Source organism: Agelaius tricolor, unplaced genomic scaffold, assembly GCF_023055355.1.
Source record: "Agelaius tricolor isolate 1412-34295 unplaced genomic scaffold, bAgeTri1.0.p SCAF_88, whole genome shotgun sequence".
In the NCBI taxonomy this organism is placed as follows: Eukaryota; Metazoa; Chordata; class Aves; order Passeriformes; family Icteridae; genus Agelaius; species Agelaius tricolor.
This window is the reverse complement of record NW_027269348.1, coordinates 358,312-376,769: the sequence shown is the minus strand read 5'-3', so window position 1 is coordinate 376,769 and position 18,458 is coordinate 358,312. Positions and strand designations below refer to the sequence as shown.

The window sequence follows — 18,458 nt, the reverse complement described above, 5'->3', positions numbered from 1 at the left end:
CGCCTCAGGCTCTCTGTGGCTGAGCTGCAGCGTTGGGGCGGTGATGCAATGGCACACAGTGACAGTGACACACACAGTGACACACACAGGTGACACAGTGACACACACACAGGTGACAATGACACACACAGGTGACACACACAGGTGACACAGTGACACACCTGCAGCTCCCTGATGGTGCTCTGTGCCCGCCTCAGGCTCTCTGTGGCTGAGCTGCAGCGTTGCCGCACCAGCGCCAGCTCCCGCCGGATGACGTCGTTCTCCTCGGCCTCCTGCGCCCGCGTCACCTGGCCCTGGGACAGAGGGGACAATGGGGACATTGGGGACAATGGGGACAGTGTCACCTGGCCCTGGGACAGAGGGGACAATGGGGACACCTTGGGGACATTGGGGACAATAGGGACAGAGGGGACACTGGGGACATTGGGGACAGTGGGGACATTGGGGACAGTGTCACCTGCGCCCGCGTCACCTGGCCCTGGGGACATTGGGGACAATGGGGACAGCAGGGACAGTGTCACCTCCTGTGCCCGCGTCACCTGGCCCTGGGGACAGAGGGGACAGCAGGGACACCTTGGGGACATTGGGGACATTGGGGACAGTGTCACCTCCTGCGCCCGCGTCACCTGGCCCTGGGGACATTGGGGACATTGGGGACAGTGACACCTGGCCCTGGGACAATGGGGACATCAGGGACACCTTGGGGACATCTTGGGGACAGTGTCACCTCCTGTGCCCGCGTCACCTGGCCCTGGGGACAGCGGGGACAATGGGGACAATGGGGACAGTGTCACCTGGCCCTGGGGACAGAGGGGACAATGGGGACAGTGACACCTGGCCCTGGGACAATGGGGACAGCAGGGACACCTTGGGGACATTGGGGACAATGGGGACAGTGTCACCTCCTGCGCCCGCGTCACCTGGCCCTGGGGACATTGGGGACAATGGGGACAGTGTCACCTGGCCCTGGGGACAATGGGGACAGTGGGGACAGTGACACCTGGCCCTGGGACAGAGGGGACAATGGGGACAGTGTCACCTGACCCTGGGGACAATGGGGACACCTTGGGGACACCTTGGGGACACCTTAGGGACATTGGGGACAGTGTGACCGCCTGTGCCCGTGTCACCTGGCCCTGGGGACATTGGGGACATTGGGGACAATGGGGACATTGTCACCTGGCCTGTGGACATAGGGGACATCAGGGACAGTGTCACCTGGTCCTAGGGACACTGGGGACAGAGGGGACACCTTGGAGACACCTCGGGGACACTGGGGACAATGGGGACAGCGTCACCTGGCCCTGGGGACACCTTGGGGACATCAGGGACACCTTGGGGACAATGGGGACAGTGTCACCTCCTGGGCCTGTGCCACCTGGCCCTGGGGACATTGGGGACAATGGGGACACCTTGGGGACACCTTGGGGACACTGGGGACGCTGTCACCTGCTGCCACCAGGGCTGTGGTGGCACTGGGGGCACAGTGAGTGACACTGGGGACAGGGAGGTGACACTGGAGGTGCCACCAGCCCCGTTTGTCCCCTCCCCACCCCAAACCCCAAAATTCCCAAATTCCCCCCCAAAATTCCTCAAAATTCACCAGAATTCCCCCCCCAAAATTCCCTGAATTGCCTCAAAATTTCCCCAAAATTCGAAATTCCCCCCAATCCCCCAACATTTCCCCTGAATTCATCAGAATTCCCCCAAAATTCCCCCAAATTTCCCTAAAATTCAAAAAAAATCCCCCAAAATTCCTCCCAAATCCTCCAAATCCCCCAAAATTCCATCAAAATTGCCCCAAATTCCCCCAAAATTCAAAATTCCCCCCAAATTCACCCCCCAAATTCCTCAAATTTTTCCCAAAATTCCCCAGAATTTCCCCTAAAATTTCATCAAAATCCCCAATATTCCCCCAAATCCCCCAACATTCAAAATTCCCCCCAAATTCCCTCAAAATTCACCAAAATTCCCCGAATTTCCCCAAAATTCACCAAAATCTCCCCGAATTTCCCCCAAATTCCCCCCAGGGTGCGTGGGAGCCTCAGAGAAGCAGAAAAAAAAAGGTGGAAAAAAAAGGCAGAAAAAAGGAAAATCCCCCCAAAAGTGGGGCTGGGGAGCGGAGGGAGGAAAAGGAGGAAAATGGGGAAAATTGGGAAAAAATTGGGGAAATAAATCAGGAAAATCAGAGAGGAAAATTAGGAAAAAGAAATCGGGAAAATCTGGAAAACAAATCAGTAAAATGGGGAAGAAAATCGGGAAAATATCAGGAAAATCAATTGGGAAAATTGGGAGGAAAATTAGGAAAATAAATCGGGAAAATCAGGGGGGAAATTGGGGAAAAATAACAGAAAAAAATTGGGGAAAAAATCTGGGAAATCGGGGAAAAATCGGGAAAAATAGGGGGAAAATAAATTGGGAAAATAAATTGGGAAAATTGGGAAAAATTGGGAAAATCAATTGGGAAAATCAGGGAAATTGGGGAAATAAATCAGGAAAATCAGAGAGGAAAATTAGGAAAAAAAAATCGGGAAAATCTGGAAAACAAATCAGTAAAATGGGGAAGAAAATCGGGAAAATCAAATGGGAAAATCAGGGAAATATCAGGGAAAATATCAGGAAAATCAATCGGGGAAATCAGGGGGAAAATTGGGAAAATTGGGGGGAAAATCAGGAAAATAAATTGGGAAAATCAGGGGGAAAATTGGGGGAAAATAACAGAAAAAATCGGGGAAAAAATCTGGGAAATTGGGGGGGAAAATAGGGAAAATAAATCGGGAAAATTGGGAAAAAATTGGGAAAATCAATTGGGAAAATCAGGAAAACATCAGGAAAATCAGTCAGGAAAATTGGGAAAAAATTGGGAAAATCAGGGAAATAAATCAGGAAAATCAGGGGGAAAATTGGGGAAAAATAACAGAAAAAATTGGGGAAAAAAATCTGGGAAATTGGGGAAAAATAGGGGGGAAAATTGGGGGGAAAATAGGGAAAATAAATTGGGAAAATCAATCGGGAAAATTGGGGGAAAATCAATTGGGAAAATCAATTGGGGAAATTGGAGAAATAAATCAGGAAAATCAGAGAGGAAAATTAGGAAAAAAAATCAGGAAAATCTGGAAAACAAATCAGTAAAATGGGGAAGAAAATCGGGAAAATCAATTGGGAAAATCAGGGAAATATCAGGGAAAATATCAGGAAAATCAATCGGGGAAATCAGGGGGAAAATTGGGAAAATTGGGGGAAAAATTGGGGGGGAAATCAGGAAAATAAATCAAGAAAATCAGGGGGAAAATTGGGGGAAAATAACAGAAAAAAATTGTGGAAAAAATCTGGGAAATTGGGAAAAAATTGGGAAAATCAATTGGGAAAATCAGGGAAAAAATCAGGGAAATCGGGAAAATCAATCAGGAAAATTGGGGAAAAAATCAGGAAAATATTGGGATTATTGGGGAAATATTAGGAAAATATCAGGAAAGTATTGGGGAATATCAGGAAAATATTGGGAAAATATCAGGAAAATATCAGGATTATCGAGAAAATATTGGGAAAATATTGGGAAAATCAGGGAAAAATTGGGAAAATCAGGACAATATTGGGAATACTGGGAAAATATTGGGGGAATATCAGGGAAATGATCAGGAAAATATTGGGAAAATTTGGATTATATTGGGATTATATCAGGAAAGTATTGGGAGAATTGGTAAAAAATCCTGAAAATATCGGGAAAATATTGGGATTACAGGGAAAATTGGGAAAATATTTGGATTATATTGGGATTATATTGGGAAAATATCAGGAAAATATTCGGAATATTGGGAATATATTGGGAAAATATTGGGGAAAATATCAGGAAAATATTGGGAAAGTATTGGGAAAATATTGGGAAAGTATTGGGATTATTGGGAAAATATTGGGAAAGCATTGGGAGAACCTTGTGAATATCAGGAAAATTGGGAAAATATCAGGGAAATCAATTGGGAAAATTGAGGGAATTGGGAAAATCAGGGAAATAAACTGGAGAGGGGAAAATTGGGGGAAAAATTGGAAAATAAACTGGAAAAATGGGAAAATCAATTGGGAAATGGGGAAATCAATTGGGAAAATGGGGAAATAGCAGAAAAATGGGAAAATCAATTGGGAAATGGGGAAATCAATTGGGAAAATGGGGAAATCAATTGGGAAAATAGCAGAAAAATGGGGAATTCAATAGGGAAATGGGGGAGTTTGGGGTCTATGGGGGCAATGGGGGAGTTTGGGGTTTATTGGGAGTTTGGGTCTATGGGGGCAATGGGGGAGTTTGGGGTTTATTGGGAGTTTGGGTCTATGGGGGCAATGGGGGAGTTTGGGGTCTATGGGGACGTTTGGGGTCTATGGGGGCAATGGGGGAGTTTGGGGTCTATGGGGACATTTGGGGTCTATGGGCGAGTTTGGGGTCTATGGGGACATTTGGGGTCTATGGGGCAATGGGGGTTTGGGGTCTATGGGGAGTTTGGGGTCTATGGGGACGTTTGGGGTCTATGGGGGCAATGGGGGAGTTTGGGGTCTATGGGGATGTTTGGGGTCTATGGGGAGTTTGGGGTCTATGGGGCAATGGGGGTTTGGGGTTTATGGGGCAATGAGGGTTTGGGGTTTATGGGGTCTCTGGGGATGTTTGGGGTCTCTGGGGTCTATGGGAACTCCAGGATCCCCGCGGGGCCCGGCCGTACCTGGATGAGGCGATCGGCCAGGGCTGCGCTCTCCTGGGGAGGGGACAGAGACAGGGACACGTCAGGGACAGGGACAGGGACAGGACAGGGACAGGGACAGGGACAGGACAGGGACAGGGACACAGCAGGGACAGGGACAGGGACAGGGACAGGGACAGGGACAGGGACAGGGACAGGGACACGTCAGGGACAGGGACAGGGACAGGGACAGGGACAGGGACACGTCAGGGACAGGGACAGGGACAGGGACAGGGACAGGGACAGGGACAGGGACAGGGACAGAGACACGTCAGGGACAGGGACAGGGACAGAGGGACAGAGGGACAGGGACAGTGAGGACAGAGACAGGGACATGACAGGGACAGGGACAGGGACAGGTCAGGGACACGTCAGGGACAGGGACAGGGACAGAGACAGAGACAGGGACAGGGACAGGGACAGAGGGACAGGGACAGGGACAGGGACAGGGACAGGGACAGGGACAGAGACAGGGACAGGGACAGGGACAGGGACAGGGACAGGGACAGGTCAGGGACAGGGACAGGGACAGGGACAGTGACAGATCCAGGTGGCAGCAGTGGCAGCAGTGACAGCAGTGGCAGTGCCAGTGCCAGCAGTGCCAGCAGTGACAGCAGTGGCAGTGAAAAGGACAGTGCCAGTGACAGTGGCAGCAGTGACAGTGACAGATCCAGGTGACAGCAGTGACAGCAGTGGCCGTGCCAGTGGCAGTGCCAGTGACAAGGACAGTGACAGTGCCAATGCCAGCTGTGGCAGCAGTGACAATGCCAGCAGTGCCAGTGCCAGTGCCAGTGCCAGTGCCAATGACAGCAGTGACAGTGACAGTGACAGCAGTGACAGTGACGGGACAGGGACAGTGCCAATGACAGCAGTGACAGTGACAGTGACAGCAGTGACAGTGACAAGGACAGTGGCAGTGACAATGACAGCAGTGACAGTGACAGTGACAGCAGTGACAGTGACGGGACAGGGACAGGGACAGTGACAATGACAGCAGTGACAGTGACAGCAGTGACAATGACAGTGCCAGCAGTGCCAGTGACAATGACAATGCCAGCAGTGCCAGCAGTGCCAGTGACAATGCCAGTGCCAGTGACAGTGCCAGTGACAATGACAATGCCAGCAGTGCCAGTGACAGTGCCAGTGACAGTGACAGTGACAGTGCCAGTGACAATGACAATGCCAGCAGTGCCAGCAGTGCCAGTGACAATGCCAGTGACAGTGCCAGTGCCAGTGACAATGCCAGCAGTGACAGCAGTGACAGTGCCAGTGACAGTGCCAGCAGTGCCAGTGCCAGCAGTGACAATGACAGTGCCAGTGACAATGACAGTGCCAGCAGTGACAGTGACAGTGCCAGTGACAGTGCCAGCAGTGCCAGTGCCAGCAGTGACAATGACAGTGACAGTGACAATGGCAGTGCCAGCAGTGGCAGCAGTGCCAGCGCCATCCCGAGCCCACCCCACACTCTGGGATTCCCCAATTCCCGCGGATTTGGGACCGTTTGGGTGGGGATGAGGCCCCGTGGGTGGGGCTGGATGGGGGCGGGGGGCGTGGTCAAATGGAGGCGGGGCCAAATGGGGCGGGGCCAAACGGGGGCGGGGCCAGCTCAAAATGGCCGCGGGGCTGGGGCCATGAACGATTTTAGGGTTTTCTATGGGGTTTTCTATGGGGTTTTCTATGGGGTTTTTGGGGTGGTTCTGGGGTTCCATGCAGTGTTTGGGGTTTGAGGTTTTTTTTTCTCTGGGTTTTTGGGGTGTTTCTTTTGGGTTCCATGCAGTGTTTTGGGGATTTTGGGGGATTTTGGGGTTTTTTTTAGGTTTTTTGGCTTCCATGCAATGTTTTGGGGTTTTTGAGGGGATTTTGGGGTTCCATGCAGTGTTTTGGGGTTTTGGGGGGTTTTTTTCTGGGTTTTTTGGGTGTTTCTTGGGGGGTATTTGGGTTCCATGCAGTGTTTTGGGATTTTGGGGTTTTTGGGGGAAATTTGGGTTCCATGCTGTGCTTTGGGTTTGTTTTGGGGATTTTGGCATTTTTTGGGTTCCATGTGGTGGTTTAGGGTTTCTTTGGAGGTTTTTGGGGTTTTTTGGGGAGGTTTTTGGGGTTTTCTGGGGAGGTTTTTGGGGTGGTTTTGGGGAGGTTTTTGGGGTTTTCTGGGGAGGTTTTTGGGGTGGTTTTGGGGAGGTTTTTGGGGTTTTCTGGGGAGGTTTTTGGGGTGGTTTTGGGGAGGTTTTTGGGATTTTTTGGGGTTTTTTTGGGATGTTTTTGGGGTGCTCACCTTCTCCAGGGTCTCGATGCGCTGCTTGAGCAGGCGATTCTCAGAGCGGAGCCGCTGAGGGGACACGGAGGGGACACGGAGGGGACAGGGAGGGGACAGGGAGGGGACAAGGAGTGGTGATCCAGGTGTCCCCATGTCCCCCAGGTGTCCCTGTAGTGCCCCCAGGGATGTCCCCAGGTGTGTTCAGGTGTCCCCAGGTGTCCCCATGTCCCATAAATGTCCCCAGCTGTCCCTGCAGTATCCCCATGTGTCCCTGGTGTCCCCAGCTGTCCCCAGGGATGTCCCCCCAGGGATGTCCCCCACGTGTCCCCGTGTGTGTCCCTGCAGTGTCCCCAGGGATGTCCCCAGGTGTGTTCATGTGTCCCCAGGTGTCCTCAGGTCCCAGCAGTGTCCCCATGTCCCCACAGTGTCCCCAGCTGTGTTCAGGTGTCCCTGCAGTGTCCCTGCAGTGTCCCTGCAGTGTCCCTGCAGTGTCCCCCATGTGTCCCTGCAGTGTCCCCAGGTGTCCCCAGGGATGTCCCCCAGGTGTCCCTGCAGTGTCCCCAGCTGGGTCACCTTGATCTCGATCTGCTCCTCCATCTCTTTGCTCTTGAGGGCGGCGTATTCCTTCTCCAGCCTGGGGACACACGGACAGCTGGGGACAGGGGGACAGGGACAGGGACAGGGACAGAGGGACAGGGACACAGGGACAGGGACAGGGACAGAGGGGACACAGGGACAGAGGGACAGGGACAGAGGGACAGGGACAGGGACAGAGGGACAGAGGGACAGGGACAGAGGGACAGGGACAGGGACACAGGGACAGAGGGACAGGGACAGAGGGACAGGGACAGGGACAGAGGGACACAGGGACAGGGACAGGGACAGGGACACAGGGACAGGGACAGAGGGACAGAGACAGGGACACAGGGACAGGGACAGGGGACAGCCAAGGGACAGAGAAGGGACAAAAGGAGAGGGGAAGGGACAGGACAGGGGACAGTGGGGGACAGGGACAGGGATGGGACAGGGACAGAGGGGACAAGGACAGAGATGGGGACAGAGTGGGGACAGGGACAGGGGGGACACAGGGATGGGGACAGAGGGGACAGAGGGACAGAGGGATGGGGACAGGGTGGGGACAGGGATGGGAAAGGGACAGGGACAGAGGGGACAGGGACAAGGACAGAGGGGACAGGGACGAGGACAGAGGGGACAGGGACAAGGACAGAGGGGACAGGGACAAGGAGAGAGGGGACAGGGACAGGGAAAGGGACAGAGGAGACACAAGGACAGAGGGGACAAGGACACAGGGACAGGGATGGGGACACAAGGACACAGGGGCAGGGACAGAGGGGACACAAGGACACAGGGGCAGGGATGGGGACAGGGATGGGGACACAGGGACAGAGGGGACAAGGACAAGGACACAGGGACAGGGATGGGGACAGGGACACAGAGACAGGGACAGAGGGGACACAAGGACAGAGGGACAGGGACAGAGGGGATACAGGGACAGGGCCAGAGGGGACAAGGACAAGGATACAGGGACAGGGATGGGGACAGGGACACAGAGACAGAGGGGACAAGGAGAAGGACACAGGGACAGGGACACAGAGACAGGGCCAGAGGGGACACAGGGCCACAGGGCCAGGGATGGGGACAGGGATGCAGGGCCAGAGGGGACAAGGAGAAGGACACAGGGACAGGGATGGGGACAGGGACACAGGGACAGGGATGGGGACAGGGATGGGGACAGGGACGCGGGGCCAGAGGTGTCCCCTGACCTCTTCATCTTGCGGGGGTTGTATTTGACCTGGCAGGCGCGCAGGATCAGCTTGTCCGGGCACGAGTCGAACTGGTGAGGGATCACCTTCTGGAAATACTGCCAGAAACGGGGAATGAACACCAAAAATGGGCAATGAGCACCAGAAATGGGGAAATTTATACCAAAAATGGGCAATGAACACCAGAAACGGGGAATTTATACCAAAAATGGGCCGTGAGCACCAAAAATGGGGAAATTTATACCAAAAATGGGCAATGAACACCAGAAACGGGGAATGAACACCAAACACGGGCTGTGAACACCAAAAATGGGGAAATTTATACCAAAAACGGGCCATGAGCACCAGAAATGGGGAATTCACACCAAACATGGGCCGTGAGCACCAGAAATGGGGAATTTACACCAAAAACGGGCAATGAACACCAGAAATGGGGAATTTACAGCAAAAACGGGCCATGAACACCAGAAACAGGGAATTCACACCAAACACGGGCCGTGAGCAGCAGAAACGGGGAATTGACCCAAAAATGGGCAATGCACACCAAAAACGGGGGAATTCACCCAAAAACAGGCATTGATCAAACTCACCTCAAAACTCATCCTAAACCCCATCCATTGACCAAATCTGCCCCAAACCCACCCCAAATCCCATCTCATTGGCCAAACCCACCCCAAATCCCACCCCAAATCCCATCCCATTGGCCAAACCTACCCCAAAACTCATCCCCTTGCCCAAGCCCTCCCCACTGACCAAAGCCACCCCAATCCCATCCCATTGACCAACCCTACCCTAAACCCCACCCCAAACCCACCCCAATGACCAAACCCACCCCAAACCCATCCCAACCCCACCCCAACCCCACCCCAACCCCACCCCACTGACCAAACCCACCCCACTGACCCCAAACCCACCCCATTGACCAACCCCACCCCAAACCCACCCCACTGACCAAACCCGCCCCACTGACCCCAAACCCACCCCCTTGACCAAACCCACCCCAAACCCACCCCAAAACCACCCCAAGCCCACCCCATTGACCAAACCCACCCCAATGACCAACCCCACCCCAACCCCACCCCATTGACCAAACCCACCCCAAACCCACCCCAATGACCAAACCCACCCCATTAACCAAGTCCAACCCAAGGCCACCCCAACCCCACCCCACTGACCAAACCAGCCCCATGGCCACCCCATTGACCAAACCCACCCCAAAACCCACCCCATTGACCAAACCCACCCCAAACCCATCCCAAACCCACCCCATTGACCAAACCTGCCCCATGGCCACCCCACTGACCAAGGCCACTCCATACACACCCCACTGACCAACCCTACCCCAAACCCACCCCATTGACCAACCCCACCCCAAAACCCACCCCATTGACCAACCCATTCCAACCCCACCCCACTGACCAAACCTCACCCCAAACCCATCCCAAACCCACCCTACTGACCAAACCAGCCCCATGGCCACCCCACTGATCAAGGCCACTCCATACACACCCCATTGACCAAACCCACCCCAAACCCATCCCAAACCCACCCCATTGACCAAACCTGCCCCATGGCCACCCCACTGACCAAGGCCACTCCATACACACCCCACTGACCAAACCCACCCCAAACCCACCCCAATGACCAACCCCACCCCACTGACCAAACCCATCCCGCCCCACTGACCAAACCAACCCCATTAACCAAGTCCAACCCAAGGCCACCCCAAGGCCACCCCACTGACCAAACCAGCCCCATGGCCACCCCATTGACCAAACCCACCACAAACCCACCCCAAACCCATCCCAACCCCACCCCATTGACCAAACCTGTCCCATGGCCACCCCACTGACCAAGGCCACTCCATACACACCCCATTGACCAAACCCACCCCAACCCCACCCCACTGACCAAACCCACCCCAAACCCATCCCAAACCCACCCCACTGACCAAGCCCACCCCAAGGCCACCCCAGGGTCCCCCCGTTGCGGGGTCGGTACCTGGGACATGCCCTCCATGTCCAGCTGCACCAGCTCGGCCTGGTTGAACTGCAGCAGGGCCATCCCCACGCGGAACACGATCTCCAGACCCTGCCACCAGCCCCACACACGCTCAGCGAGGCCACCACGGGGACACCATGGTCACCAAGGGACACCATGGTCACCATGGGGACACCCCATCCCTGCCACCAGCCCCACACACGGTCAGCAAGGCCACCACGGGGACACCATGGTCACCTCAGGGCCACCATGGCCACCACGGGGCCACCATGGTCACCCTGGGGCCACCCTGAGTCACTGGGGCCACCCCACCCCTGCCACCACCACCATACCCAGTCAGCGCGGCCACCACGGGGACACCACGGCCACCATGGGGACACCATGGTCACCATGAGGGACCACCCTGAGTCATTGGGGCCACCCCACCCCTGCCACCACCATACCCGGTCAGTGTGGCCACCATGGCCACCCTGGGGCCACCATGGCCACCTCAGGGCCACCCTGGGTTATTGGGGCCACCCCATCCCTGCCACCACCCCACCCGGTCAGCGAGGCCACCATGGCCACCCTGGGGCCACCTTGGTCACCCCAGGGCCACCCCGCTCCTGCCACCACCCACGCGGTCAGTGTGGCCATCAGGGCCACCTCGGGGCCACCTTGGTCACCCTTGGGCCACCCTGGGTCACTGGGGCCACCAGATCCCTGCCACCACCCCCACACCCGGTCAGCGTGGCCACCATGGGGCCACCATGGCCACATGGCCCTCCCAGGGCCACCACGGGACCACCATGGCCACCCTGGGGCCACCTTGGTCACCCCGGGGCCACCCCACCCCTGCCACCACCCACCCGGTCAGCGTGGCCACCATGGCCACCACGGGGCCACCATGGCCACCCCAGGGCCACCTTGGGTCATCCCACATCACCATGGCCACCATGGGGCCACCTTGGGCCATCGGGGCCACCCCACAGCCACCCCGGGGCCACCTTGGCTCATCCCTGGGTCACCATGGCCACTCCAGAGCCACCTCTGGTCACCGGGGTCACCCAGTGGCCATGCCAGGGCTGCTCTGGGTCCTCCCAGATGACCACGGCCACCCTGGGGCCACCTCAGAGCATCCAGGGGTCACCACAGCCACCCTGGGGCCACCTCAGAGCATCCCGGGGTCACCCCAAGGCCACCCTGGGGCCACCTCAGATCATCCCAGGTCACCACAGCCACCCCAAGGCCACCCTGGGGCCACCTCAGATCATCCGGGGTCACTGGGGCCACCCCAAGGCCACCCTGGGGCCACCTTGGGTCAGGCAATGGCACCAGAGCCATTCCCAGGCCACCGGGGGGGATTGGTCCCACCCCAAATTCTGAGGGATTTGGTCAAACCCAAACCCAATTTTGAGGAGTTTGATCCACCCCAAACTCGTTTTTGAGGGACTTCATCAAACCAAGCCCATTTTTGGGGGATTTGCTCCACCTGAAATTCATTTTTGAGGGATTTGGTTCCACCCCAAAACCATTTCTGAGGGATTTGGTCAAAATCAAAGCCATTTTTGAGGGATTTGATCCACCCCAAACCCATTCTTGAGGGACATCATCAAACCAAATCCACTCTTGAGGAATTTGGTCAAACCCAAACCCATTTTTGAGGAGTTTGATCCACCCCAAACTCGTTTTTGAGGGATTTCTTCCACCCCAAACTCATTCTTGAGGAACTTCATCAAACCAAAGCCATTCTTGAGGGACTTGGTCAAAACCCAAACCCATTTTTGAGGGATTTGATCCACCCCAAACTCATTCTTGAGGGACTTGGTCAAACCCAAAGCCATTCTTGAGGGATTTGATCCAACCCAAACCCATTCTTGAGGGACTTCATCAAACCCAACCCATTTTTTAAGAGTTTGATCCACCCCAAACCCATTTTTGAGAGACTTGGTCAAACCCAAACCCATTTTTAGAGGATTTGATCCACCCCAAACTCATTTGTGAGGAGTTTGATCAAACCAAACCCATTTTTTAGTGATTTGATCCACCCCAAACCCATTTTTGGGTGATTTGGACAAACCCAACCCATTTTTGAGGAGTTTGGTCAAACCCAAACCCATTTTTGAGGGATTTGATCCATCCTAAACCCATTCTTGAGGGATTTGGCCAACCCTAAACCCATTTTTGAACGATTTGATCCACCCCAAACTCATTCTTGAAGGACTTCACCAAACCAAACCCATTCTTGAGGGATTTGGTCAAACCCAAACCATTTGTGAGGGATTTGGTTCCACCCCAAACTCATTTTTGAGGGACTTGGTGAAACCCAAAGCCATTCTTGAGGGATTTGATCCAACCCAAACTCATTTTTGAGGGATTTGGTGAAACCCAAACCCATTTTTGAGGTGTTTGATCCACCTGAAACTCATTTTTGAGGGATTTGGTTCCACCCCAAACCCATTTCTGAGGGATTTGGTCAAACTCAAAGCCATTTCTGAGGGATTTGGTCCTACCTCAAGTTTTGAGGGATTTGGTCCAACCCAGATTAATTTTTGAGTGATTTGATCAAACCCAAACCCATTTCTGAGGGATTTGGTCAAACCCAAACCCATTTTTAAAGGATTTGATCCACCCCAAACTCATTCTTGAGGGACTTCATCAAACCAAAGCCATTCTTGAGGGACTTGGTCAACCCTAAACCCCTTTTTGAAGATTTGATCAATCCCCGAATTCATTTTTGACTGATTTGGTCAAACCCAAACCCATTTTTAAGAGTTTCATCCACCCCAAACTCATTCTTGAGGGACATCATCAAACCAAAGCCATTCTTGAGGGACTTGGTCAAACCCAAACCCATTTTTAAAGGATTTGATCCACCCCAAACTCATTCTTGAGGGACTTCATCAATCCAAACCCATTTTTGATGGGTTTGATCCACCCCAAACACATTTTTGAGGGATTTGTCAAACCCAAACTCATTTTTGAGGGACTTGGTCAAACCCAAAGCCATTTTTTAAGAGTTTGATCCACCCCAAACCCATTTTTGAGGGATTTGGTCAAACCCAAACCCATTTTTGAAGGATTTGGTCCTACCACAAGTTTTGAGGGATTTGGTCCAACTCAAATTAATTTTTGAGGGATTTGATCAAACCCAAACACATTTTTGAGGAGTTTGATCAAACCAAACCAATTTTTGAAGGATTTGATCCACCCCAAACTCATTCTTGAGGGATTTGGTCAAACCCAAAGCAATTTTTGAGGGATTTGATCAATCCCCAAATTCGTTTTTGACGGATTTGATCAAACCCAAGCCCATTTTTGGGGGATTTGATCCACCCCAAACCCATTCTTGAGGGACACCATCAAACCAAACCCATTCTTGATGGGTTTGATCCACCCCAAACTCATTTTTGAGGGATTTGGTCAAACCTAAATGCATTTTTGAGTGATTTGGTTCCACCCCAAACTCATTTTTGAGGGATTTGTTCCACCCCAAACCCATTCTTGAGGAATTTCTTTAACCCAAGCCCATTTTTGAGGGATTTGGTGAAACCCAAACCCATTTTTGAGGGATTTGATCCATCCTAAACCCATTCTTGAGGGACATTATCAAACCAAACCCATTTTTGAGGGATTTGGTCAAACCCAAACTCATTCTTGAGAGACTTCACCAAACCAAAGCCATTCTTGAGGGACTCGGTGAAACCCAAACCCATTTGTGAGGGATTTGATGAAACCCAAACCCATTTTTGAGTCATTTGGTTCCACCCCAAACTCATTCTTGAGTGATTTGGTCAAACCCAAACCCATTTTTGAGGAGTTTGATCCACCTGAAACTCATTCTTGAGGGATTTGGTTCCACCCCAAAACCATTTCTGAGGGATTTGGTCAAACTCAAAGCCATTTTTGAGGGATTTGGTCCTACCTCAAGTTTTGAGGGATTTGGTCCAACCCAGATTAATTTTTGAGTGATTTGATCAAACCCAAACCCATTTCTGAGGGATTTGGTCAAAACCCAAACCCATTTTCGAGGGATTTGATCCAACCCAAACCCATTCTTGAGGGACTTGGTCAAACCCAAACCCATTCTTGAGGGACTTCATCAAACCCAAACCCATTCTTGAGGGATTTGATCCACCCCAAACTCATTCTTGAGGGACATCATCAAACCAAATCCACTCTTGAGGAATTTGGTCAAACCCAAACGCATTTTTGAGGAGTTTGATCCACCCCAAACTCATTCTTGAGGGACTTGATCCACCCCAATCTCATTTTTGAGTGATTTGGTTCCACCTGAAACTCATTTTTTAGTGATTTGGTCAAACCCAAACCCATTTTTGAGGAGTTTGATCCACCCCAAACCCATTTTTTTTATTATTTAGTCAACCCCAACCCATTTTTTAGTGATTCAGTCCACCCCAAACCCATTTTTTACTGATTTGGTCCAACCCCAACCCATTTTTTACTGATTCAGTCCAACCCCAACCCATTTTTTACTGATTTGGTCCAACCCCAACCCATTTTTTACTGATTCAGTCCAACCCCAACCCATTTTTTGGGATTTTCCCCCCCCAGCCCCAGTTGGGTGGAAGGGGCGGCTCTGGGGTACCTCGTACATGAAGATGTCGAAGACGCGCGTGGCCACGGGCAGGGGGAAGGTGGTGAGGAAGAGGGTGAGGAACCACCCCAAGTCCTGAGGGATTTGGTTCCACCCCAAATTCTGAGGGATTTGGTCAAACCCAAACCCATTTTTGAGGGATTTCTTCCACCCCAATCTCGGTTTTGAGGGACTTCATCAAACCAAAGCCATTCTTGAGGGATTTGATCAAACCCAAACCCATTTTTGAATGATTTAATCCACCCCAATCTCATTCTTGAGGGACTTCACCAAACCAAAGCCATTTCTTGAGGGATTTGGTCAAACCTAAACCCTTTTGTGAGTGATTTGGTTCCACCCCAAACCCATTTTTGATGGGTTTGATCCACCCCAAACCCATTTTTGATGGGTTTGATCCACCCCAAACCCATTTTTGATGGGTTTGATCCACCCCAAACCCATTTTTGAGTGATTCAGTCCAACCCCAACCCATTTTTGAGTGATTCAGTCCAACCCCAACCCATTTTTTTGGGATTCAGTCCAACCCCAACCCATTTTTTTGGGATTTTTTCCCCCCCCCAGCCCCAGTTTTGGTGGGAAGGGGCGGCTCTGGGGTACCTCGTACATGAAGATGTCGAAGACGCGCGTGGCCACGGGCAGGGGGAAGGTGGTGAGGAAGAGGGTGAGGAACCAGGAGGAGGCGTACATGGAGGTGAGGAAGCTCTGGGAGCGGAAATGCACGTTCAGCTCCGGCAGCTGCTCCTGGGGACAACGGCCGCGGTCGGGGCGGATTCGGGGGGAAAATGGGATTGGGAGGGGGAAAATGGGAATTGGGGGGAAAATGGGAATTGGGGGGGAAAGGGGGATTGGGGGGGAAATGGGAATTGGGGGGGAAAATGGGGAATTGGGGGGGAAAATGGGAATTGGGGGGGAAATGGGAATTGGGGGAGAGAAAATGGGATTGGGGGGGGGGAATGGGAATTGGGGGGGAAAAGGAGATTGGGGGGGAAATGGGAATTGGGGGGAAAAATGGGAATTGGGGAGAAAAATGGAAATTGGGGGTCAGAAAAAATCGGGAATTTGGGGTCGGACAAAAATGGGAATTCGGGGTTGGACAAAAAAATGGGAATTTGGGGAGAAAAGGGGGAATTGGGGAGAAAAATGGGAATTGGGGGGGAAAAACGGGAATTGGGGGGGGAAGTGGGAATTGGGGAGAAAAATGGGAATTGGGGAGAAAAACGGGAATTGGGGGTCAGACAAAATTGGGAATTTGGGGTTGGATTTGGGGAGAAAAATGGGAATTGGGGGGAAAAATGGGAAGTGGGGGGGGGGAAATGGGAATTGGGGGGGAAAAGGGGAATTGGGGGGGCGGGGGAAATGGGAATTGGGGGGCGGGGAAATGGGAATTTGGGGGGGAAGAGGGGAATTGGGGGGGGGGGGGAAATGGGAATTTGGGGTCAGACAAAATTGGGAATTTGGGGTTGGACAAAAATGGGAATTTGGGGTTGGATTTGGGGAGAAAAATGGGAATTGGGGAGGAAAATGGGAATTGGGGGGAGGAAAATGGGAATTGGGGGGGAAAAATGGGAATTTGGGGTCAGAAAAAATCGGGAATTTGGGGTCGGACAAAAATGGGAATTTGGGGTTGGATTTGGGGAGAAAAATGGGAATTGGAGAAAAATGGGAATTGGGGGAGAGAAATGGGAATTGGGGGTCAGACAAAACCAGGAATTTTAGGTTGGACAAAAATGGGAATTTGGGGTTGGATTTGGGGACAAAAATGGGAACTTGGGGCCAGATAAAAACAGGAATTCAGGGTTGGATTTGGGGACAAAAATGGGAATTTGGGGTTGGATTTAGTGAGAAGAACGGGAATTTGGGGTCGGACAAAAATGGGGAATTCAGGGTCAGATTTGGGGAGAGAATCGGGAATTCAGGGTCAGGTAAAAACAGGAATTTGGGGTTGGATTCGGGGAGAAAAATGGGAATTTGGGGTCCGACAAAAATGGGAATTTGGGGTTGGACAAAAATGGGAATTCGGGATCGGACAAAAACTGGAATTTGGGGTTGGATTTGGGGAGAAAAACGGGAATTTGGGGTCAGATAAAAATGGGAATTTGGGGTTGGATTCGGGGAGAAAAATGGGAAATTGGGGTTGGTTTTGGGGAGAAAAATGGGAATTTGGAGTCAGACAAAAACGGGAATTTGGGGTCCGACAAAAATGGGAATTTAGGGTCGGACAAAAATGGGAATTTGGGATGTGGACACGGGGACAAGGGTGGGAATTTGGGGCTGTCCCCACCTGCAGCAGGAACTCGAACTGGTAAATGCAGAGCCCCAGCTCGGCCATGCTGGGCTTGAAGAGCTCCCGCAGGCGATACTCCTGCATCAGGCGCACGAAGACGCTGAACGCCTCCTCCTCCGGCATCTGCATCCGGGAAAAACACGGGAATTCCCATCAGAATCACGGAATTCCCAGCAAAATCCCAGGAATTCCCATCAAAATCCCAGGAATTCCCATCAAAATCCCAGGAATTCCCAGCAAAATCCCTGGAGTTTCCAGCAAACCCCACTAAATTCCCATCAGAATTCACATCAAACGCTGAACGCCTCCTCCTCCGGCATCTGCATCCAAAAAAATCCTGGGAATTCCCAGCAGAATCATGGAATTCCCAGCAAAATCACGGGAATTTCCATCAGAATCCCGGGAATTTCCATCAGAATCACGGGAATTCCCAGCAAAACCCACTAAATTCCCATCAGAATTCACATCAAACACTGAATGCCTCCTCCTCTGGCATCTGAATCTGAAAAAATCCCGGGAATTCCCATCAGAATCCCGGGAATTCCCAAAAAAACCCCAGGAATTCCCATCCAAAACCCCTGGAGTTCCCAAAAAACCTCTCAGAATTCCCACAGAATCCCTGGAATTCCCACAAAAACCCCCAGGAATTCCCATTAAAATCCCAGGAATCCTCATCAAAATCCTGGGAATTCCCATCAAAATCCCCGGAATTCCCATCAGAATCCCTGGAATTCCCATGGAACGCTGAACGCCTCCTCCTCCGGCATCTGCAGGGAACAGCCTGGAAGTCGCAGGAAAAAATCCCGGGAATTCC

The 18,458-nt window shown here is 52.3% G+C and overlaps 1 protein-coding gene across 6 annotated transcripts in view; it reads right to left on the bottom strand.

Annotated features, from left to right (window-relative positions):
- Positions 1–18,458, bottom strand: part of EVI5L (ecotropic viral integration site 5 like) — a 47,253-nt gene that overhangs the window by 10,687 nt on the left and 18,108 nt on the right. The window contains exons 6-15 of one of the 6 annotated variants that reach the window (XM_071418570.1): positions 17,642–17,767; positions 15,958–16,101; positions 10,764–10,853; positions 8,763–8,860; positions 7,552–7,612; positions 6,997–7,050; positions 4,707–4,739; positions 795–926; positions 540–626; positions 162–344 (exon numbers count right to left, since the gene is read on the bottom strand). In XM_071418570.1, the coding sequence (XP_071274671.1) occupies positions 162–344; positions 540–626; positions 795–926; positions 4,707–4,739; positions 6,997–7,050; positions 7,552–7,612; positions 8,763–8,860; positions 10,764–10,853; positions 15,958–16,101; positions 17,642–17,767 (1,008 nt within the window). Of the gene's footprint in view, positions 1–161; positions 345–521; positions 627–727; positions 752–794; positions 927–4,706; positions 4,740–6,996; positions 7,051–7,551; positions 7,613–8,762; positions 8,861–10,763; positions 10,854–15,957; positions 16,102–17,641; positions 17,768–18,458 lie in introns of all 6 variants that reach the window. The other 5 variants (XM_071418571.1, XM_071418572.1, XM_071418573.1 and 2 more) reach the window with 5 other exon arrangements.